This window comes from Taeniopygia guttata, chromosome W (assembly GCF_048771995.1).
Source record: "Taeniopygia guttata chromosome W, bTaeGut7.mat, whole genome shotgun sequence".
Taxonomy (NCBI): domain Eukaryota; kingdom Metazoa; phylum Chordata; class Aves; order Passeriformes; family Estrildidae; genus Taeniopygia; species Taeniopygia guttata.
Window position 1 is genome coordinate 24,367,142 of NC_133064.1, and position 24,555 is coordinate 24,391,696.

At 49.7% G+C, this 24,555-nt stretch overlaps 1 protein-coding gene across 1 annotated transcript; it reads right to left on the reverse strand.

Annotated features, from left to right (window-relative positions):
• Positions 1 to 237: 237 nt before the first annotated feature.
• LOC140682106 (uncharacterized) lies at positions 238 to 17,660 on the reverse strand. Its single transcript, XM_072923028.1, has 3 exons — positions 17,590 to 17,660; positions 542 to 1,347; positions 238 to 251 (listed from the first exon to the last, which is right to left on the reverse strand). Exons 1-3 carry the CDS (start codon positions 17,658 to 17,660, stop codon positions 238 to 240), a joined length of 891 nt encoding a protein of 296 aa, XP_072779129.1.
• Between the last annotated feature and the right edge of the window lie 6,895 nt (positions 17,661 to 24,555).

A 24,555-nucleotide genomic window follows, 5' to 3' on the forward strand; every position in this document is an offset into this window, starting at 1 on the left:
TACAAGAGCACGTTTGGGACCCACGATAGCTGTGATCAAAATATCTCCTGATTTATTTTTAGTGAGCCTTCTTAAATATACCCATGCTCCGTCTCTTCGCTCACCTGTAAGGGACGGAGAAATTAGTTTCCCTGGTGTTGTGTCAGTTCATTGCTCAGATTTTGAGGAAAAGGCTGAGAAAGAGATGACTCACTGCCTGGATTTTGAGAGAGAAACTGGGAGAATGTTAAGTTTGGGTCACAGCCTGAGTTCTGAGAGGAAAGTTGTGAAATGGTTAGTTTTTGTCCACTACCCCGGTTTTGCGGGAGGGACTGTGAGAAAGTTGTTTCCTTACCCATGTTCTGAGGAAGAGTGGGTGCACTAGGGTGTGTACCGGGTTGAACTGATGGATTTGATTTTCGATAGCGCCAATTAGTTATTATTTTCTGTAATTTATCAAGGGGTAGACCATCCATTACTTCTCTGGGGACCCCCTTTTGGACTCCCAGTGACCACCAATGCTGGCGGTTAGGGTTCTGTTTTCCCTTTTCTGGATTTTTACTGTAAGGAGTCCCAATAGACCGAATCCCTTTTGTTTTCTCTGATTTTTCTGGTTTCTCCTCTGGGGTTTTTACAGGTCCATATTTTCTACAATAATTGATCAAATCCTCTGCAACTTCACCCCATGTCCAAATTTTATGGTTACTGCCAGGTGAACTGGTTTGTGAATTTACATCTTGGAGAGGAGAACAGGATGGAGTAAAACCAGGATCAGTAGATCCAGTGCGATCAGTGGGGTTACCAAGAAATCTATTTAGTCTTTCTACAGGGCTTAATGTCATGATAGTTTTCTGTAAGGCTATGGCAGTAGGTTTGAGTATTTCTGGAAGCCCACGAATTAAAGGAGTCATTAGTTCAGGCTTCACAGGTAATTGCATTGGGGATTCAAAGCCAGGAATTAATTTCTTTTCATGAATCATTTGCAGACAAGCGGCTTTGTGTACACTTTCTAGGAGCTGGTCGGGGGTACTGATTATAGCTATAGGATCTCCCCTTTCCAAGGGGTTTGTTCCCCCGGCCCAGAAAGCCGTGCGCTGTGTCAGGGACCACGAGTCACGTTTATCTCCTGTTGTTAAGAAGACACCGTGTCCCCAGTACCCACTGGCTTCTTGTTCAGTTAATTTAATTTGATCGCCACCGGTGAGGGACACCCGGAAAACATATTCTGTTTCTGATTCGTATGGGAGGCGTCCGTATTGTTTTTTAAGCTTAGCTAACTCGGTGGCAGTGTATGGTATGTGTTTGGTTGTGATGTGGGGTTCAAGATCATCATCACTGAGATAGTTATATTCTGTTTTAATTAAGGGTCTTAAATGAGAGCAGCAATGTTCCCCGTAATTATTTACTGCCTCAAGTTCTTTGTGAGGATAAATTTGGTTAATGCGAGGAGTTTCCTTTTCCTTGGGATTTATAGAGGAATCAGCATTATGTGACTTGTTAACGTGTTCCTCTTTTAAGGCAGCTCTCAATGCACAGTTCTCATTTCTCAATGAATGTTTTTCATTTCTTTCTTCATGTAATTGTTTTTGTAAAATTTCAACCAAATTTTGAAGGGAGTCTATTATTGTTTCTTGCTCACTTCTTTGCTGGAAGCGAGTTTCTACAGCTGCCGTAAAACAAGCTCCCAAAACTGAGCATAAGATGGTTTTATTTCTGCCCAGTTTAAATCTTGTATCATGTTGTAAAGAACATATTCTATCAACCACATTATCCAAATTAAACCAATTACTTTGTGCCCATTCTTCTCCTCCTGGAGAAGGTTTGGCATTGTATTTAGCTAGTAAAGCATAAAATTCAACTTTACCCTTATCATTAAGGTTATTACTCATTTTGTGAAGGAACCAAAACCACGGCAGGGAGGTACAAACTTAAGTTACGGAAAGCACACAGTCTTCGCTGTGTCGCCCTTCACTTCCCTGGGTGGGTGAAGAGACAAAACCTGCCTAGGAGGCTCTGCTTAGTTTCCTCAAGTTGTCCCTTCCTTTCCAGACAGTGCAAAACATAAAACAACACAGCGTCCCGCCTTTTGCACTAAGAGATCTTTTGCAATTTCTGAAGACAGTGTGGGTGCTTTTTCGTCTAGGCAATGTGCAGTCTGCGGGAAATTCAAATCTCCCCCCTTGCTTTCTAGACCATGCTCAGTTTTTTTGACTGGCAGGCTAGGTGCGGCTGGAGAGAAACGTCCTTCCCCTGTTACAGACTACACAGAACCTGCACCCTTCTGCCTAGACAGAAATCCTGTCCGTGACGCCAATTTAATGTCACGATCCGCTTATAGCGGGGTGTGGTGATGGTTCGTTAGCCGATCCCAAAGTGCAAAAGACAAACAGCAGGGGACTATCAGTTTAATCACAACAGATGCACCTTTATTAAGGGCCAAAAACAATAAATGCGATAGTGGGGTCAGAAAAGAAATAAAAAGGAGAGAGACAGAGAGAGAGAGAGAAGGGGGGATGGGAATAGCTACCAACACAGGCGAGGTCCTCAGTGGTCCGGACGATGGGGATCCGTCTTGTTGTGTTGGGGAGAGTCTCCGAAATCCTACCCAACCCAGGGGTCCAGTTATAGTCCACAGAAGGAAAAGGGGGGAACGTGCAGAACAATGAGAGTCTATTGAAATTGCTATGGGGGGAACAGGTGTATCTACAGAAAATCATCCAGGCTGAACAAACACAATAATGAATAAGTCCATTTAAGTTACTGGAGAAGAACAGGTCATGTCATTTCCCCCCACCCCACTCTCTGTGGTAGGGGTCTCAGTCTCAGTCCTTGGGGAGAGGGTTCTTGATCTCCGTCTGTCACGGTGGTAACGAGGCAGATGAGGGGTCTTTAGTGAGAGACCACCAGAGTCACCCCAACAGTTCATTCAGCTTAAAGGTGGAGAGTGAAGCAGGAATTGCAGAGGGCCGCTCTGTGCTGGGTCCACGCTGGGTCTTCGCCAAGTCCTTGCCAACTTCTTGCCAAGTTCTTGCCGGGCCTCATTCGGAACGGAACGGAACGGTACAGCGGCTGCACCGGCACTGTTGCCTTCTCCAAGCCGGAACTCTTGTGGGGGAAGGGAGTTCCTTCTCGTGGCAATCGGCAGGCAAATGAGTGAGGGTCTTCAGACGGCCTCTTACATTCCCTAACCTTGCTCAGCTCGTGGTTGTTAAAGTGCCTGGTGACTGGTGGGTTGAGGTTTTCAAAAGAACAATTTAGGAAATTCAGTGTAAAGAGGGCACGCACGAGCCGAACTTGGGGGGACTCCACCTTCATAGTTGGTGTTTGCTGTTTCAGCATGCGTTTGAGACTCTGATGAGTCCGTTCCACCACGGCTTGACCTGTCGGGGAATATGCGATGCCAGTTTTGTGCTCTATTCCCCATTGCTTCAGGAAGCTGACAAATCCCTTGGATGTGTACCCGGGGGCATTATCTGTTTTTATCAATTTTGGGACGCCCAGCATAGCGAAGGCCTGTATCAGATGCTTTTCAATGTCTTTGGCCTTCTCCCCTGCGTGGGCAGAAGCAAAGACTGCCCCAGAGAAAGTGTCCACGGAGACATGGACGTACTTCATCCTCCCAAAGGAATGGATGTGAGTAACGTCCATCTGCCATACCTCGCAGGACTTCAGACCCCTAGGGTTTGCCCCTGAGCTCACCGATGGTAGGGGGAGCGACTTGCAGGACGGGCAGGTGGCCACAATGGCTCTGGCTTGGTCACGAGTGAGGTGGAATTGCCGGACCAGCCCGGGCGCATTCTGGTGGTAAAACTGGTGGCTGATCTTAGCCTGCTGGAACTTATCTGGGAGCGGTGCTACCTGAGCCGGGGAGGCAGCGAGAGAATCGGCACGCCGATTACCCTCTGCCAAAAACCCTGGCAAGTTGGTATGTGACCTGATATGCATCACATAAAAGGGTTGCTCTCGGTGGGAGACTAGCTTAATCAGTTTCGAGAGCAACTTGTGCAGGGCTTCGTTGGACACAACCTGCAGGACAGCATCCTGCGCTCTAGACACTACACCAGCTACATATGCCGAATCAGTTACTAAATTAAAAGGTTCAGAGAATCACTCAAAGGCCCTGACGACAGCAGCCAACTCAGCTATTTGAGGGGAGCCTTCCACCTCCACAATGTCTGTCTCCCACTGTTGCGTCTGGGGGTCTTTCCAAGTTATTACAGACTTGTGGGAACTCCCGGACGCGTCTGTAAAAACTGTCAAGGCCTTGAGTGGCTTTTTGCTCTGAATTTGTTTGATGGACAATGCAAATTGAATTTCTGATTCAAAAATTTTGTGGGCTGGTCTCAAAACTGAAATTTTGCCTGTGTAGCTGTCTAGAGAGAACTGCAGGGATTCATTTTCCTGTAACAGATGTTCTAGCATGGCCTTGGTGAATTGGCCTGATTTCAATTTGATGGGAATGTGAATGCATTCAAAGTCACATCCAGCTAACTCTCTGATCCGAGCTCTTGCTTTGCGGATCAGTTCCGCTACTAACTCCTGTGGCCTTGTCATTCTCTTGGACCGATGGTGACTTAGGAAGACCCATTCTATGATGGAGAGTGGGTCCCTTCGGTCTTGGTCCTTGCCCTTCCTTGGGGTGTCTGTCCACTGAAATATCACACCATGGAGGTGTGGCAGCCTGCCCAATATGATGAATTTAAAAGGCAGGTCCGGATCATACCAGTGGGCCTGTCTGGCAGACATTGTCTCCTGGACCCTAATCAAAGCTGCTTGGGCCTCTGGGGTGAGTTCCCTGGGAGAACTCGGCTCCTCCCCCCCTTTCAATAAATCAAAAAGAGGGGCTAGGTCTCTGTTTGTAATGCCTAACCATGGCCTCACCCAGTTCAAAGAACCGCACAGCTGCTGGACGTCTGCTAGGGTCCGAATTTTGGTTTTGATGGCCAATTTTTGCGGAATAATAGTCCGCTTGGTAATTTCCAAGCCCAGGTACTTCCAGGGTGGCATCTTTTGAATCTTATCTTCTCGCAGCTCGAACCCTGCAGCAACCAACGCATCGGTTGTCAGGTTAAGCACGTGTGTAAGGAGATCGTCATTGGGAGCACAAATCAGGATATCATCCATATAATGTTGGATGATCACGCCCTCGGTGGCTGTACGGACTGGGGTCAGCAATGAAGCTACGTACCGCTGGCAGATGGTGGGCGAGCATTTGAGGCCCTGTGGCAATACTCGCCAATGGTACCGCTCCATTGGGGCTTCTCGGTTAAGGGATGGAACCGAGAAGGCAAAACGTGGTGCATCGTCTGGGTGGAGGGGGATATGAAAGAAGCAATTTTTGATGTCAATCACAGCCAATTCCCAATCTTTGGGTAACATTGTGGGGGACGGCATCCCTGGTTAGAGGGGACCCATATTTTCGATCACATTGTTGATGGCACGGAGGTCGTGGAGCAACCGCCATTCGTCTTTGCCTGTTTTTTTCAGGACAAAGACGGGGGAATTCCAAGGAGATGTTGTTTCTTGGATATGTCCCTTTGCAAGTTGCTCTGCCACGAGCTTTTGGAGCGCTTTTAATTTTTGTTTATTGAGCGGCCACTGCTCTACCCAGATTGGAACATCAGAGAGCCAATTTAACTTTTGGGTAGGACGCTCCTCAGTGACCGCTGCCCGAAAAATCTGGGGGGTAGGAATGGTCAATGAGACCCCCCACTGGGCCATCAGGTCCCTCCCCCACAGGGGCTCCGTGTAATCCAGAACAAACGGACGCAGGTAAGCTGTCTGTCTGTTTGGCCCCTCAAATTTGATGATGTTTTTTGACTGTTTTGCCAATTGTGCCCCTCCGACACCTTGAATGTGTCCAGCCACGTCTTGCAATTCCCAACGCGACGGCCAATCCCGTGAGGGAATGACTGTGATGTCTGCCCCTGTGTCCAAGAGGCCGTTAAGCCACTTGTGCTCACCGCCGTTCCACATGTAACACTCAATTTTGGGTCTATCCTTCCCAATTACCTGGGCCTGATACACATCGTAGATCTGCTTTGCGGATTTCCTCCACAGGTCTTCTGGGTAGACAGGGGCCCCAGATACAGGTATGGCCTGGGCGATGATTTGCCCTTTGGGAAGGTAGACTGGCGGGTGAGCACAGTGCAGCCACAGCACCAGATGTTTAGGGTTTGCAGGTGTCAAATTGGGTGCGATAGTGATGTCGAGTGGCGTGTATTTTGTGTCCCCAAGGACGATGTACTTACTGTGGAGTTTTCTCCAGGTCCCTGGGTCCTGTGTGTCTACTGTGACAAAGTGCCAATTGCTGTCCCTGAGCAGTAGGGGTTCGGTTAGGGCCAACCTGTATGGAGAGAAGTTGGACTGGGTGTTAAGGATGGGCCTGGGATGGTCGGGGTCCTGACCAAGCCATGCCTGTGAGATGAAATTCCCAACTCCTCCCACGCAGGCTGGTTCACCAGCTCTTGTTCCCCTATTGTGCACTCCAGAAATGTCATGTTTGGTATTATAGTTATTGTCCTCAGGTGGGTATGCTAATGTGTTGTCCCTCCTGCCCCCTGATGTTATGTTTCCCACCAAATTTGTGTCCTCACGCAGGGAGGGACTGCGCTGGGAAATCAGTTTTTTGAATGTCCCCCTGAGTTGGAGGCACCTTGCCCTTGCTGCTGATTTTTAAAATGCAAGAAGTCCTCTTTGAGGGGGCAGTGAGATGCCCAGTGTCCTTTCTTATTGCACAGGTTGCAGGGCCTTTCTGGATGGTAACCTTTGGGTGGTGGCCCAGTGAAGCGGCGTGCAGGAGCCGGAGCCGTGGATGGCGTGTGGGCTTCGGCAAAGGAGACTCTCCGTGATGGCGTTTGGGGTGTCCCCGGAGGGTCTTTTGAAGGCAGGGTGACCCTTCGAGCGCACACGTCCAGCATGTCCTGGAGCGTTGGCTCTGGGTCGAGGGGCAGGCTCAGCATCGCCTGTCGGCAGGCCTCGTTGGCATTCTTCAGGGCGATCTGCTTCACCATGCCCTGCCTCAATCCGTCCTCTGGCACCTGCGATTCAGCTGCCCTGTACAACCTGTCTACGAAACTAACGAAAGATTCCCGTGTCTCCTGCTTAATAGAAAAACAGTTAACAACAGGACCACGGGGTTTTAACTTAGAAAATGCTTTTTCTGCCGCATTGGCAGTTGCTGCCAATGCCCCCCTTGGAATCTTTTCAGCCTGTGTTGTTGCCACGTCCCAATCCCCGATCCCGCACAGGTGATCAATGGTTAGCATGCCTCCATCGGTGTCAGAGGAGGTCTCGGCTTTTGCCCAAAGTTGCGGTAATGCATCCCGTACCTCCCGCCTCCATGCGGATTCCCATACCAAAAACTCAGCTTGAGTAAGCAAGCACAAAAACAGAGCGCGAATGTCAGCAGGGACGTACTCGTTGGAGGAAAGTGTGACTTTTAAAAGTCCCCGAAAGTATTCACTTTCCCGACCAAAGTCTTTTTGGGCTTTGCAAACATCTCTAATTACAGCCTGTGGGATGGGGGCCCACTGTGCCAAGGGTCTGCCCCTCTGCCGCGGGGTGTAGGTGACTGGTGTGGCAGAAAAGGCAAGCAGGGGTTGCGGCAGGTCGCGGCTTCCCCCCTCCCTCCCTCCCTCCTCCTCCTCCCCCCTCCCTCGGGAACCGAGGTGTGGGAACCAGAGGGCGGGTCGCGGGAACCGAGGGCGGAGGCAGGACCAGGGCTAGGGGGTGTGGCTGGTGTTACATCACCCCTAGGGGCGGGGTCGGAGGGAGGACTGCTGAATGATTCATTAGGGGAGGTGCCAGAAGGGGGTGGAGGGGAGGGGTGGGTGGAGAAGTCTCGGGAGTGGGAGGGGTTGGCTGTAGGGCGGAGGGGGTCGTTAGGAGACAAAGAATGAAAACTCACAACTTTGCTAAGAGAGGAGGTTTGGGGAGGGGAAGGGTGCAGGGCGATGCCAGCATTGTCCTGCAATGGAGCCTGGGGGTTAACAGAGAGGCCAGAATCTGCCTGCGGCTGGTTTTGCCGGGATGCCTGTCTGAGAATCCCCGGGCTAGGGAGAGAGGGATCGGAGAGGGTTTTTGGGGGATTTGGGGGGCTTGGGAGGCAGCATTCGCCCTGCGGTGGCTCTGGCTTCCCTTCGCAGTTATCTTTGACAATATTTTTCAATTGGATTGCGAGGTGGATAAAAATTGAGAGGGACTGATCCTCCTTTTGGGCAATTTCTTTTTCCACTCAGTCCCAGAATTGAACTTGGTACAAATTTTCCTGCGACAGGTCCTGGAAAGACTGCAGAAGCCACCGTGCAAAGCGCTTCACGTCTGATTTTTTACATTTCTTCCCTCCCCCCACTAAAATTCCTAGGGTTTGAACATAGATTCTCTCCTGTGACACAGACATTTTTGCACCCATTATGTCGATGTTAAGGCGTGTCACAACCCTCGCGGCTGGTAAAATATCAAAAGTAAAAAAAAGACACCTGTTGGAGACTGGGAAGCCTTCCCTTACACACTCCCTGCAGCGGGAGACAAAATGTGGGCTCTTATCGCCCTCTTGTGGGAGAAAGAGAAACTCACCCCAAAGGGAGCAAGGCATACCCAGCCTAGGGGGACCCCGGTAACTCACCACGGGTCCGGCGACGTCTGAAGGCGAAACGAAAAGTCCAGCTGCGAAGTTTTCGCCGTGGGGGGGCCGAGCTTTGGCGGTGCCAGCCAAAGGTGCCGGCCCCACCCCTCTGGAAGCCCTGGCTCCTTAAAACGGAACCACGGCTTGCGAGGGTGTTGTAACGTCCACGAGGTAAATCAACGAGCTTTTCGGGGCTCGGTGGTCCTCCATACGTGTGCCTGGACCTCCCAAGCCCCACGTTGGGCGCCACAACTGCCTTAGCGCTCTCTTGTCCCCCCTTTTGTCCCAGCTAGCTCCGTGGGGGAGGGAGCGCTGGCAACTTCGGTGTTTTCCGGCGAACCCTCGTGGGGGTCGGCCGGTGCTGCATGGGTTTTGGAGCGAGGCGAGTCCCGAGGCGAATAAAAGGAGAAAGACTTTTTCCCCCACGGGCGATATCTCGGTTTATTACGGCTTGGTTGGGAAGGCAAAAACCGAAAAGGGTGCTGTGTGCTAAGTTCGAATTTGTCCGTGCCGCCTGGCCGGTCCGGGGGCGGGGCGGCGTGCTCCGAAGCTGGCCGCAAGCCAAGGGAGGCTGCGTGCAGAGCCGCGGCGCTGCAGCCGGCACGTGCGGGAGCCGCAGCGAACGCGGCAGCGGCGGCGGCGGCGGTGAGGCTGCGGCAGCGATCCTAGGACAGTCCGAGGCAGCCGCGATCGCCCGGGGCAGTGGCAGTGGTGGCGGAGCAGATGCAAGCGGCGGCGGCTGCGGCAGTCAGGGGCCGGGCAAGAGAGAGAGCCGCGGCAGCATGCAGGAATCCGGCGGGAGAAAAGGCGGCGGGCCGGGCAGCAGCAGCAGTCGGGGGCCAGGCGGGAGAAAAAGCACCGGGGCGTCCCCAACCTGCTCTATAAGTACTGGATAGGGGAAACCCGGGGCGGCCAATGAGATAACGCCACGGGGGGACTGGGGATAGTGGGGTGCAGGGGTCCAATGGGAGATGGACAGATGGAAGGGTGCCAGGTCGTCTCCCGACCCCGCCGCGTGGCTGACAGATGGTCTGAGAGACGTAAACAGAGTGACTCGGCACTTTCTCGGGAAGGCAAACCGTGGGGGGAAATGGGAGAACCCGGGAGGTCGTTACAGATCGCGAGGGGATACATGGAATGACCTTATACATAATAGAACATATAATAACACAATTCCACAAAAAGGGTTTTTAAATCATGGGGATTTAGGGTTAACAGGAAAATAAGCTTAGTATGCCCTGGAAAAATAATACCTTAAGCACATGAAGAACTAGTACTTGCTAGAACTGCACCTGTGTAGCTAGTACATGATAAATGATATAATTGTTAGATGTGATGATTGTTTAGTAATTAAATATAATTACTGTTTAATCATAAGAATAATAATGAGAAACTGTGGTCAGGGACCTAAGAAAGATTACGAGAAACTCATGTCAATGTATACAATAGAACAATATAAGTTTAGTAATTTATATGTAACTTATATAACGGTAGAATATAAAATACGTTCAGCTCGAAAGCCATGTCGGACTCAGATTTGGGTTTGTACCCCGACTCCCAGAGCTCTTAATAAAAGCACCTGCATATAATCATATCCCGTGATTATGTGTGTTCCGGAACGCTACCAGCATAATCATCCCCTATGGGCATCAAGGCTGTATTTAGAACTGAGTACCTTGCCCTAGTATCGACTAGGAATTTTACTTCTTTCTCTGTTTCCCCAGCTTCAGATTTACAACCAGAGGGCCTGCTGGGGTAGTATCCTCCGGTCCCCTCTAATCCTCTTCCACATGGGCAACCACCCCTACTCTCCTTTGATTCCCTTGACCATTCTGTTTCCATTCTGGACAGTCCTTCTTCCAATGGCCCTGTTTCTTACAGTTTGCACATTGATTTCTGTCTAATAGTGGAGGGCCTTTCTTGGGTAGTCCCTGCCCTCTTTCATGGTTTTCTTTCCATTCCTCCTGCACTATTGCTATTAATTTTTTCATCCCTTGTTTATACCCCTCTTCTCTGTTGCTAAAGACTCTCCAGGCCTCCCCCAATAAAGTTTCTAAATTCCGTGCATCTGCTTCTCGGACATTTTTGAGTTTATGCCTAATATCCCCCATGGACTGTCCCAAAAATAGATTAATTATTTGTTGTAGCCCCACATAAGATGCAGATTGCGTTTCTCAGGCGGTCTAGGAACTCTGTGGGGGATTCTGAAGGTCCCTGTTTAATAGCATGTAAAACTGACCAATTTATAGTTTTAGGCATTGCTCTTTTCACTCCCAATATAATCCAATCCTGATAATTCTTTAGCCTCTGTCTTTCTGCTGGTTGGTTTGGGTTCCAGCCTGCGTCCTGAAGTGGAAAATGTTCCTTTAGATCCACTTCTTGTTGTCTAAAGTGGTCTACTACCAGGTCCCCTGCTGTTTTTAAAAACAACTGTTTTTCTGTTTCAGTGAATGCGTCTAATAACAATAGAATATCACCCCAGTCTGGATTGTGCTGCTTCATAATGTATTGTAGATGTTTAGCAGTGTTTACTGGGTCATCTTGGTAATTTCCCGCAACCCTTTCCCATGCTTCCAAATCAAGGGCAGAGAAGGGCACCTTAACCAATATCCTTCCTCTGCTTGGTATTACTGTCTCCCATAAAGGGGCCTGCAGTATTCGTCCTCTGGTTCGGGATATTATTAGGCTGCCTGGAGGGGTTGGAGCTGGTGTCTTCTCTGATGGAGGAGTAGTAGGAGGAATAGGTGGAGTAGATTCCATGAGACCTATTTCTCTGTCATTAGGGAGAGGTGGCAGAGGTGGTGCCAATGCCCCTCCCAGGTCCCTACCTCTTCCCCTCTGCCCTCCCAAGTGAGGGCCAACTAGGTTGGCTAGATCTTGTTCTTGTTCCTCTAGTGCTGCGCGATAAACTTTATCTGTCCTGGTGCATCTCTGTCTTATGCTACAGGCTGAGCAGCACCGTTTAAGTTCTCCCATTTTGCTTCTGTTTTCTCTTCCAAGAGCCAGACCAAGGGGGTCAGAGGGGGCTCTGATGCCACAGTCCCTTTGCCAATCAGGGTTATTTTGGAGGGAGAAAAACATATCACAGTAAGAAACCTCTTCCCATTTCCCTTCTCTCTGTAGAAACATTAGCTGTAACAGTGTGTTATATTCCAATGTACCTGTAGGAGGCCACCTTGCCCCATCCTCTAGGCAATATACTGGCCACCAATTGGAGCAATATTTAATTAGGCTTTTTTGTGGATATTCTCAGTTCAGTCAGAGAGAAAAGAGAGCGAATTCTCCTAAGTCTAGCCTGGGAAATTTAGGAGAAGGAATGAAAAAAATTATTATCTCTCTTTCTGTTCATGTTGTTTATAGATATGTTCTACCACAGTGTGCTATTCATAGTGCACCAATGGTGTGAAAGGTTTTCACTTTGATACCAATCATATTTCACCTTAGCGATCCTGGTTATAAAAGGAATGCTACTTCCTGCAAAAAGAGATTATTATTCTTTTGCCTTCTGAACCGAGTATTTTCATTCTGTCCCTGCCTCAACAGCAACACTTTTTTTATTTTCCGTGCCCCCTTTGCCCTCTATTTCTCTCCAATGTGCTAAGACACACACTAATGGGCTGGCCTTAGGTACTTCCTTACTCTGCCTGGCTCCCATTATTTCTTTTTAGAGCAAGCTTAGCTTACTCAGTTCCGAATGTTCAAATAGGAGTCTCAAAAATCAAAACTCTCTCTCTTTTTTTTTTTTTGTTTGTTTGTTTGCCCAGTCCCCCACAAATTTACTAACTCCTAAGGGGTTCAATCCAAACTACTGGGACTGGGGAGAAAAAAAAAAATGCCTTAGTTCTTTCTTTTGATACTGCTGTGCCACTCCTTTACCCTTTCCCAGTCTTCTTCAAAAACCTCCCAGGTCTCAGGGACTAGGTGTCTTTTCCCACAGATCAAACTCACTATTTCACACCTTGCATGTACCTCTTGGTTATAGTATTCCAGCAATTCAGGGGTACATGCATGACATGGAGGTCTCCATCTATATGAAGTACAATCCCCCCTCCTCTGAAACTTTCTACATCAAAGGAGAACCCAAGTTGTGTGCCAGTCTGGCTCCCAGCAAAAAACTGTGTCTGCACACAAAACAGGGAATCACCCCTTCCAGCCTCCACCTCAAGGAGTTTCTAAGCACTCTTTCAACTGGGGGTTGTTCCCAGTCAAAGGCCAGATAGCTCCTTGTTGAACTTTGGTATATCCCTCCCAAGAATACTCTGTCTTTCCTTCCATCCTCCTGTTCTATGCCTACGCAGTCCCCTGCTGAGTGAAGATACTGACTTGGTTCAAGCTGAAACCACCTGTGTAGAGCCTGTCTTGGAGGCCAGGCTCTCTCGGCCCGGGCTCGAAGTTCAGCAGCCACTGTGGGTAAGTCACTGCTTGCTTGCAGCTAAAAAAAGGCAAGCAACAAACCCCTTAATGCAGAGGATATCCCAGAAACAGCTTTCAACACTGAAGAGCAGTGTTGCCACACAGCAAACACTTAACTCTTAGCCCAGCTGGGCTTGCTGGCTACCTTCAGCCGGCTCCTACCCCTTAGCAAGTAGCGATGTGCGCCTGGCTCCCAGCGGCCACGGGATGGAGGTTTGCCGGTGTCCTAGTTTAGGGCAAATTTGGGAGAAAGACCTCCAGAAGGAGGCCCCAGAAAACAAACCCCCACGGCCCCTCCCACCCACCTGGTTTGGGAAGAATTTTCTCGGAGAGAAGTGGAAATGAACCTGTTTATTTAACAAACAAAATACTCCCCAGCACGAAAAAAAATGAACAACACCGGATGACAACAAAATTCTTTCACCACTCTGAAGAGATGACAAATCCAGAAAGTCTCTCCTGGGAGTGGTCGCTGGGGATTGCTCTCTGGCACTGGGGCTGGCTGCTGCAGATCACAAAGCGCAGGCTCTCGGTGTTTCTCGGTGTTTCCCAGGTCCTAATCCGGAGCAGGTTGGAGTGATATTCAGGAAAGGGAAAGGAAAAAAAAAACATTCCAGGGAAAAAATTGGACTGCTTAGCTAAACTAACAAGCAAAAGCAAAGGCAAAAGCAGAAGCAAGAAAGCAAAGCAAGCGAGCGAAAGCCAGCAAGCAAAGCAAAGCAAAAGCAATTCAGCCAGCACTAGCCTCTTCTAGACAACAGACCATGGGGGGAGGTGAACCGGCTGATAACAAGGCAAAACAAACCTTCACTTTCAGAGTCAGTTCTGAAAGCACAGAACATAATATCAAACATAAACAGAACACACGATTGGGGATACCAACATCATAACGTCACCCCATGACAGCCGGCTAGCTGTCCCGCTTGTGGCCAGAGGGCAGACATGCAAGTGGCTGCCCCTGAGTCTCTGCCGAGGCTGTTGCGGGTGGTGGTGATTGCTGTGGTGTGGGTAGCACAGCAGAGGCAGAGAGCACGAGGAAACCGAGGCAAAGGAATAAGGGAAGGGCACTTGTCTGAATCTCCAAATCTTTAATGACGAAGTTGGGGCAGAGCAAGTGACCAAATCTGAACCTAAAGGGGTGTTATAGGGTGACGTTATGATGCTTGTATCCCCAGTCGTGTGTTTTGTTTATGTTTGATATGTTCTGTGCTTTCAGAACTGACTCTGAAAGTGAAGGTTTGTTTTGCCTTGTTATCAGCCGGTTCACCTCCCTCCATGGTCTGTTGTCTAGAAGAGGCTAGTGCTGGCTGGCTTTGCTTTGCTATTCTTTTGCTTGCTTGCTTTGCTTGCTTGCTCTTGCTTCTGCCTTTGCCCTTGCTTTTGCTTGTTAATTTAGCCAATGTTATAAATGAAAATTTGTCCAGCAAATTTAAAATGAAAAAAAAAAAAACCATTTATTTTGCAATCAAATTCTATCTAGCCAGCCACAAGGAAAGAACAGAGCCGAGCCTGGGGTCAGCCCTGGGTGTGCAACAAGGAGTCAGCCTCAGCAGAGGTTTTCCTCTATGCCCACACACCTCCATCCTGGCACAAGTGGTTTTTAAAGGGAAAATTCCGCCTGAGGCCAAGATTTCAGCAATCAGTCTTTTCTTCCATTCAGAGTCCATAGGTTAATAAGATTTTCTTTATTGGTGATGAGGAAGAACAATTCAGTGTCCAGAGTTGTGGAATCCCTTGATGAAGTTTACAGGAACGCTGCATTCACATGTATCAGCCGGAGGATTTCCATGATATCCATCTCGGGTCATTCACGCGATGATCAGCGCCTGGAGTCCCAGTATCTCTCCAGACATGGCCCATCTCCGGGCCGAACCACACCCTCTTACTTGTAAATCAGTTTCCAATATACACCCGGTCTCGCCTGTGAGGGTGGGGGTGGCTAATACAAGCGAGCATGATCTAACAAGTATCCAATATTACACATTTCATACAAGGAATGGCGGGAATTATGTTTACTACACATAACACTAAGCAGTCCAATTTTTTCCCTGGTCTTTTTTTTTCCTTTCCCTTTCCTGAATATCACTCCAACCTGCTCTGGACTGGAACCTGGGAAACACCGAGGAGCCTGCACTTTGTGATCTGCAGCAGCCATCCCCAGCATCCGGACCCAGGCGAATACTCCCAGGAAAGACTTTCTGGATTTGTCACCTCTTCAGAGTGGTGAAAGAGTTTTGTAGTCATCTGGATTTAATTTTTTTTTTTGTGCTGAGGAGTGTTATGTTTGTTAAATAGGTTCATTTCCACTTCTCTCCGAGAAAATTCTTCCCGAACCAGGTTGGTGGGGGGAAGGGGCCGTGGGGGTTTGTTTTCTGGGGGCTCCTTCTGGAGGTTTTTCTCCCAAATTTGCCCTAAACTAAGACAAGGGGTTACTTTTAAGGGATGGGGGGAACACAGGGACGATACAACCTTTGGCCAATAGGGGGGCATTAGGGGAGGGGTGCAGGGTAAGGGCTCCCCAATAGAAGCCAACATGGGGAAGGAGCAAACCTCACAGTCCAATTCTGCTCTGAGGAAGGGATGAAAGTCAGGGAACACTCCAGAACCAAAGGAGTGTGCTATCTTTGACAGACAGGGGTAAGACAAGGGAACAAGGGAGGTATACAGGCAGCTTGACATGTGGATTGACATACGTTTTGGCGGGGAAAACAGTGGCAAACAACTTAGGACTGAACCATTAGGGAAGCTGAATGGGGTACATAGACTGAACCATTACAAACTTATAACAAGGAATATTAAAACATACTACAGAAGAACCAACTGTAAAATAACCAATTACCACAGCGATGCTTGTAAGCGGTGCTTGCAAGTCCCAATTTCTGCCACGCTCCCGCTAGCTGCACTATCAGGTAGCGGCGTTCAAAGCAACCCCACAAACCGCGGCTTGTGCCCACACGCCTGCCAGCCACGCTATCAGCCAGCTACACCTAGAGCACTTTTGTGTTGGGAAGGATAGATAAATATGATTAAGAACCACAATAGTACAGCCAGGATGAATATAATGCCCCCTACTGGCTGGACAATAACCCTCACCTACAGAGGGATCCAAAGGTCAAATGGACTGTTCCATCTCACCCCTCAGAATGTATGGTTCACCCCACACCTGTAACCCTCCCCTGAAACATCAAGTGTCTGTAACCCCATTGGCCCAAGTCCTGTTCCAGCCCACCTTGAAGCCCCCCTTGATAAGGGGTCTCCGGGGTGCCAGACGCTCTCTTGGATCTTCCCCTCTCCTCCTGGAACTTCCTCCTGGAGTCCCTGCTTCCCCCTTTGTCTCTCCCCTCCCCCATCACCTCAGGCCCAGCCACGTGCTGTGTCTAGCAGCTCAAGGCAGGGCCTCTCTGCATCCCGAATAAACCTCATTCCCCAAGAGCAACCAACAGAGATCTCTCGCCTGTATCCACCCAAACCATCTGTGGAACCCCCTTAAAACGTCTTTACAGACTGGCGCCCAACTTCGGATAAGACCCCACGGTGACCTGCAACCACACCCGTCTGGATGCCTTTCCAGCTTTTCTACCTGTAGGACATCTCTCCATGGACAGTAACTAAATAACCAGGTGTTTCCTCCCCATCGGCGTCATGAGCATGGCATTTCGTTGCTAGGCAGTGCCGAAGCCGGAGCTCTTTAAAAATTGCCAAGGCAATCCTCGAGCACCACGACTCGTTACCAAGTAGCGAGTTTTTGGAGCCCTTGGAGGATTTCTGCCCGTTATATCTCCGAGCACAGGTGACCGCTGCGAATCTGCAGCGACCTAAAGCTCTGCAAGGAGACTTGCCGTGGCACACTGCCATGTGCAGAGAGCATAGGCGAGCACTGCTTTGCACTGCCCGCGCTGAAGCTCTGAGGGGGGTGTCGAGCTCCCGAGCACCGGAAGCCATCCCTGAGTGATGCCTGACCCCGGAGCTCTGAGGAGACCCCCGCGGAGAGTCCTCAGCACCGACTGCAGTGTACGTCGGAACCCGACAGAGGACCCCGCTTCCGCGACACTGAGGTGAGCCACACTGGTTTAAAAATGGGACAATCCCACTCTGCATCTGATCGAGATTTCTATAAGCAACTTAACCACCTTTTACGTAGTCATAACAGTACCTTGTCTAAGAAAGAGTTAAAAAATCTTCTAGAATGGATTTTACTTAATTTTCCGAATGCCGAGCGCTCTGCTGTGTTTTGTAGAGACTTTTGGGACTCAGTTGGAAACAGACATTTTAATGATATTTCATGGCGCGATCCCGCCGCTTGCGAACTACTTCCGGTGCATAGAACTTTGGCAGAGCTCTGCGCTTCTCAAAAGCCACTGATAGCTGCCAAATCCCCCCCTGCCGCGGCCACGCTTCCCCCGCTGAGCCACCCGGAAACCCCCCTCCCCAGCGACTACGCTGGCCATGCCGCGGCTCCCGAGCGGGCATCCCCCACCCCCGCGGCCGTCCCACCCCTCCCTGCTGCGGCCACGCCTCCCCTCCCGAGCCGCCCGGAACCCGCCCTTGCGGCGACTTCTTTCTCCCCGAACCTCTCCGCGGGCCCCGCCTTCTCCTGACCCGGCCCCCCAGCGGTGCCTGTCCCTGCTATGGTGGCTACCATAGCCGAACTTCTACAAACTCAAAACGACGGCTATTTTGCAGGTGCAATCTCAAACATCGGCCACCATTCTGCAAGCGTTGCACGCTTTCGCCGCCGCGGCCTCCCTGCCTCTGCCGCCCCCACCCCTCCTGGACCTGCGGCCGGCACCCCTGGCGGCCGCAAACCCGACGTCGCCATGCCCCCCCACTGCAGCGCCACAGCCCACGGTTCTGGCTGAACAACCCCGGCCGCTCCCGCCGCCACCACTTCCGGGTTCCTTGCCTCTAGCACCATATCCCTCTGCATCCCTCCCTCCGCCGGATCTACATTCTACAGCTGCAACCAAAGCTACAGAGTATCCTTCCGCAGACGCCGGCTCTTCACAAGTGCTGCTGCCGATGAGCTCCACCCCTCCAACTTTTCTGCCTCAGCTAACAGCAAGCAGCACTCCACTACAGCTTGGCACAGAAACCACGCAGCGAGAGGGAGGAGGAAACAATGTGGCATCCGCTTTGACAAATAAAGGACAGACAGAGAACTATTTCACCTCTGCAAACCCTAACCATCCTATCCCAATTTCACCAAATTCTCAGCAAAGTACTAACAATCTCCAACTGACAAACTGCCTTGAAATAAAATATGATAGCCGCAAAGAGGACAACCTGAATCCCCGAACCATGCCTGTGGTATCCAGCCAGCAACCTGCTAATCCCAGAACGTGGACATTTATCCCTTCCCAGGACTTAAAAGAGTTGAGAAAAGCGATTAATGACGGTGGCATCTCCTCTTCCCATTTCAAACAGCTGTTGAAATGTACCCTGGAGAGACACACACTCACACCACATGACTGCAAACATGTTGCCACCACATTTCTTACAGACTCACAATATATATTATGGGATCTTAAATGGAAGAGAATGCTTGCGGGGGTGCTGAGTACATATAGACAAAGTACTGATGCAGACCTTCGCACCCTTGCCTTGTCTAAATTAACAGGTGACCCACCGGATGATAAGATTGAACATCAGGTGAATTTACCCAAAATGGTGTTAGATGACATCAAGAGGATGGCTCGCAGAGCCTTTTTACAGATTCAGCCAGTGGGAACTTCTGAAAAAGCATACAATCTAGTTACCCAAGGCTCATCTGAACCATTAACCACATTTGTAGACCGGGTAATTCAAGCTACTGAAAGGCAATGTGGTGATGATTTGGCCCGGCCAATAATGATCCCGGACATCCTCGAGAATAATGCCAACGCCCAATGCAAAAGAGTCATCAAGGCAGTAGGGAAAGAAAGACCTACAGTGCCTGAGAATATTGAATCATACAACTATGTTGGGAGCCCACATGACGTGGCAGTCGTCCAAGCAAATGAACCCGAAGAAACTCGGGGAGACAAACTGGAAAGGGCTCTTGCAGCACAAGCACAACAGGCAGAAGCACGAGACCAAAGACTTACTGAACTTCTGGCTGCCTTGCATCTCAACTCCCAGCAACAATACAACACCATGGCTGTCATGCAAGCTGCTCTGCATTTGGGACCTTGCTACCTCTGCAAAAAACCTGGCCACATTGTAAAGGATTGCACGGAAGTCAACAAAAGCCCACAAACGCCTGATTTGTGCACCACCTGCAAGAAAGGAAAACATTTACCCTGGCAGTGCCGATCCAAACAAGATGCGAGTAGAAGACCCAATCCAAAAAACTCCAAGGCGAGCGCGCCGCGCCACCGCATGACAAAACAAATAGTGGCCCCCCAAACTCCCGAGGTAAAATCTGCGAATACCCCGATCCCAATGCCCTTCGCTGCATCACCAGCACAATCCCAGCTAATGACCCAAGCTTACTATCCCCAGGGACCTGGTGCACTCTGGCGACCTCCAAGCCAACAACCTTCTTAAAGGATGATGGCTATGACTATATTTCGACAGGAATCACTGGGCCTTCACAACTCCGGCAGGACTTCCTAATAGTTGGCAAAGAAAGGAATTGCATCCTGGGGTTACTCGTTCTGCCTTGTGTAATGTCTGTTAACTGCAATGAAGAACTATTAGTGCTAGCCAAGGCTTACTACCTCCCATTGCATATTCCACCTAGAACCCCTATAGCCATTGCCATTGCACTGCCTATGGGAACCATGGACCAGATACCACCACGTTGTTTCCCAGTCGCCTCTGAAAACCCCGAGGTCCTATGGGTTCAACACATAGGTGAACAAAGACCGATGCTAACTTGTGAAATATCAAATGGCAGTGTTCGAGTCAACATCAAGGGGATGATTGACACGGGGGCAGATGTTTCTGTAATTTCTTCTTGCTATTGGCCAACTGATTGGAGGTTGGTACCTCCCCCAAGCACTCTCACAGGCATCGGAGGTGTCACTCCGTGCTTGCAAAGTGAATCTGTGATCAGCATTGAAGGGCCTGACAGGATGAAAGCATTGATTCGCCCTTATGTGGTTCAGAAACCCATCACAGTATGGGGAAGGGACTTGCTTTCTGCATGGGGAGCTAAAATTGAGCTGGGTTTTTTGTAGGGGCCACTAAAGCACTCAGCACTCCGAAACTGACCTGGAAGACTGACACCCCTGTCTGGGTTGATCAGTGGCCCCTGCCAGATAACAAGCTGAGTGCCCTCAAGGAACTGGTAGCAGAACAACTGCAAAAGGGCCACATTAAGTCCACTAACAGCCCCTGGAACTCACCTATATTTGTGATCCATAAGAAAACCTCTAACACCTGGCGACTGCTACGCGATCTCAGAAAAATCAATGCGGTGATCGAGAACATGGGCCTTCTCTAGCCTGGCCTGCCCAACCTGTCCATGATCCCCAGAGACTGGCCTCTTATCATCATAGATCTGAAAGACTGTTTTTTCAACATCCCACTGCATCCAGATGATGCTCCTTGTTTTGCCTTCTCCGTCCCGAGTACAAACTTACAAGAACCGCTTCAAAGGTATCATTGGCTTTCCCTGCCACAAGGAATGAAAAACTTGCCTACTATCTGCCAATATTTTTTGGCCCGAGCACTGACTCCAGTCCGCCAGAAGTTCCCACAATCCGTTATCCTCCACTACATGGATGATCTGCTTATTGCAGCACCAACACAAGAACAGATGAGAGAGACTTGTAGTTATGCTGTTGCTGAAATCAAAAAAGCTGGGCTGGTGATCTCTGAATCAAAAATACAGGAAACTGCCCCCTGGAAGTATTTAGGTTGGAAACTGACAGATCAGTCTATTTCCCCCCAAAAGATACAGATCCAAACCGATGTCCGCACTCTTCAGGACTTACAACAGATTTTAGGGGAAATTAATTGGGTTAGGCCTGTCCTAGGAATAACTGCTGAAGAACTTGCTCCACTTTTTGATTTGTTAAAAGGGGACAATGAGCTCAGATCCCCCAGATCTCTCCCTCCAGAGGCTTGTAAGGCCCTAGAACACATCACTGATGCTCTGCAGAACAGGCAGGAACATCGTTATGTTCCTGGTCAACCCTTTTTCCTTGCAATCTTGGGGGAAAAGTTGAGGCTGTGTGGTCTCATCTTCCAATGGGACTCTTCTCTCAAAGATCAACTGTTAATAATTGAATGGGTTTTTATTTCCTACAGGTCACCAAAGACAATCCTCACACCTTTAGAAATGATGTCACAGATCATCATCAAAGGCAGAACAAGGCTTCTTTCAATAGCGGGCCGTGAGTTTGAAACTATTTACCCGCCCATGAAGAAAACCTGTTTTGACTGGGCAATGCAAAAATTAGAGGACCTGCTGTATGCCTTGCTCGACTTCCCAGGCGCCTGCTCAATTCACTACCCAGCACACAAAATTATCAAAGCCAAATTATGTTACAAGGAAAAGCCCATGATCAGTGAAGAACCTCTCAACGCAATCGCTATCTTCACTGATGGGTCAGGGTGAACACACAATTCAGTTGTTACATGGCAAAATACAAATACTAAAACCTGGGAACGAGATGTCCAAAAAGTTGAAGGTTCTCCTCAAATTGTTGAATTGGCTGCAGTTGTAAGAGCATTTCAGCTCTTTCCGGAACCTTTCAACCTGATCACAGATTCGGCATATGTTGCTAATGTCATTAAGAGAATTGAGGGATCCGTTCTAAAGGATGTGAACAACAACGAGTTGTGTCTCTGGCTCAGCTGTTTATATCACATTTTATCACACAGGGCTAATCCCTACTTTATCTCTCATATAAGGGCTCACTCTGGTCTTCCAGGATTCATGGCAGGGGGAAATGCACGTGCTGATGCACTGGCATCAGCAGCGTCTGATGAGGAAGGTACAGCAGGCATTGAAAAATCCACCTCAGTGCTTGCTGCAACCACCTTGCCCAATACTATTGAACAGGCCAAATTGAGCCATGCATTTTTTCACCAAAACGCACAGGCCATCAAACGAGACTTTCACATTTCCCTAGAACAAGCACAAAATATTGTACGAGCTTGCCCAAACTGTCAGCATGTGCAACCCCTCCCCCCTTCAGCAGCCACAAACCCGCGAGGGCTAGAGAGCCTACAGAAATGGCAGACAGATATCACTAAATATCCATCTTTTGGGAAATTTAAAAACATCCATTTCTCTATTGATACATTTTCAAATATAATTTTTGCCTCTGTACATACAGGGGAGACAGCCAAGCATGTTTGCCAGCATTTCTCACAAGCCTTCTCCTATTTAGGTGTTCCCCAAGAGAATAAAACTGATAATCGTCCCTCATATACCTCACAAGAATTAGCTACATTCCTGAATGACTGGGGTGTCTGCCATACATTTAGCATCCCTCACTCTCCCACGAGTCAGGGAATGGTAGAAAGAATACACCAAACCCTAAAACGCATTTTAAATCAACAGAAAGGAGGAGTAGATCAGGCTACACCTCAAAAGAGATTGAGTAAGGCTCTGTATGTTTACAATTTTCAAATAGCTCTACAGAAGAGCCTGACCCCCCCCTGTAAAGATGTTTATTTGGGTTTTCCACGGACGGATACAAGCGAGATCTCTGTTGGTTGCTGTTGCAGCATTTTTGAGAGAAAGAGGGCATGAATTGTGAAAGTTGAGCTACTCCAGGCTAGGCCTCAGATTGAGGCCTGGTGGGGCCTTCAAAGCCTCTGACGCAGTTAGAAATTCAGGGCTTGTGGCGCAGATAGAAAATAGTCTTAAGGTATTGTGGGGACCACCGGGTGTGAAGTAGTATAGGTTTTATGGTGTACAGTGTAGGCCGTTTTAAGGAAAAGGTAAACAATGTTAGCCTACCAATCAGAGTGTCTTTGTTTCTGTAAACTATGTAGAAGCTTATATAAACTACCGCCTGATTTTGAATAAACGGAGAACGTTGCATTAATCATATTGATTGGATGTGCGTTTGTCTTGTCCAGTTTCCCGTTTTCCTGAGGTTCCCTGGCTTTAAGTGGCGCCCGCACAGGGACTCAGGAGGCTCCGAAAAGGCTGCCAAATTACTTTTAGAGTAACGGGCAGTCGGGTTTGAGTCGCGCGACAGAAATTCAGGTCCAAATCGCCTCATGGTGACGGGACCGGGATCCCAAATTCACTTTTTGTGAACGGGGATCAAGTGGGACGGAGCAGAAGTCTCCAAACTCTGAATTGGGCCATTCCCAACGGGAGGAAAAAGACTCTTCGCATTGTTGTTTGTTTGCGAGAGTCCGTGGAGCAGTGGGAAGACCTCGGCGTTCACAAGAGACCCGAACGGCGGGGGTGGACGTGGCCGAGGCCGGGAAGCTGGAGCGGGGTGCTGCCTTGCCGAAGAAAAGCGAGAGCGGAGCAGCCCGCGGAGGTTGAGGTAAGCCGCGGAGACAGAGAGAGGGTGAAAGGTTCACCATGGATGGAGATTTACAGGCTTCAGTGCGGCTGCTCTTTCATATTCTCTCAAAGAGAGCTGAAAAAGTTAAAGAAGCCGATTTAGAACAGTTGGTCCTTTGGGCAAGAAGCAAAGGCAAGCTGCAAAAACCTTCCCTGATTTTTAGTGAAACCGAATGGCAAGAGCTGGGGCAGCTGCTTTGGGATGCGGTCATAGAGGGCAAAAAGGACAAGAAAACACTATTAGAACTTGGAGGTGTTTGGAAGAAAGTTTTACATACCTTACAGAGCATGGCCGTGGAGAAAAAGGCAGCGGAAGCTGCGATTCAAGCATTTGAGCAGTCCACATCAGAACAGATAGAAGTTCGGAAGCCATCTCGGGTTGAAAAATTTTTTAATGTTTGTAATATGCGGCCAGTGCGGGGGCAGAAAGCTCCAGTCAGCCCCTCTGTCAGGGATGTTGTCGCTCGTTTGGAGGGAGGCGCGGAGCCGGGCGGCGCGGGGCCGGCCGGCGCGAGACAGAGCGGGAATGCGGCTGCGCCCGGAACGGAAGTGTGCTCGCGAGCGGCGGATGTTAACAGCTCAGCGGTTCCGCGAAATGTGGCAGACCAGGAAGAGACCCTCCCGGGTCCCTCGGGAGGCGGGGAGACACCTGAGGAGGCAGGCGGAGTTGGTGACGAAACAGGGCTGAGTCAGGAGGAGGAAACCGGGGGCGGAGATCAAGGCAGAGACCAGGGCGGAGACGGGAGCGAGGCGGCGCCGGCCCCGCGCCCCCCCGCAGCGGCAGCGGCGGCGGCTGCCACCGGTACGTGCAAACGCAGAGGAGCGGCTCGCCGATACCCGCCGGCGGCGGCGGCCGCGGCCAGCAGCCTGGCGCGGCTTAGAGGGGCTGGGCACCCCAATGCTAGCGGAATGGCAGAAGTAGCCACCCAGACAACACCAGAGCAGAACCCTGAAAATGCCAGTTCTCACTCCACCACGGTAGCGCTGCGCTGCCCTCTCCCACCGAGCTCAGATTCTGATGACTCAGAACCAGACCTCTCTGTTGTCAATTGCAGCAGGGACACGCGATCACAGA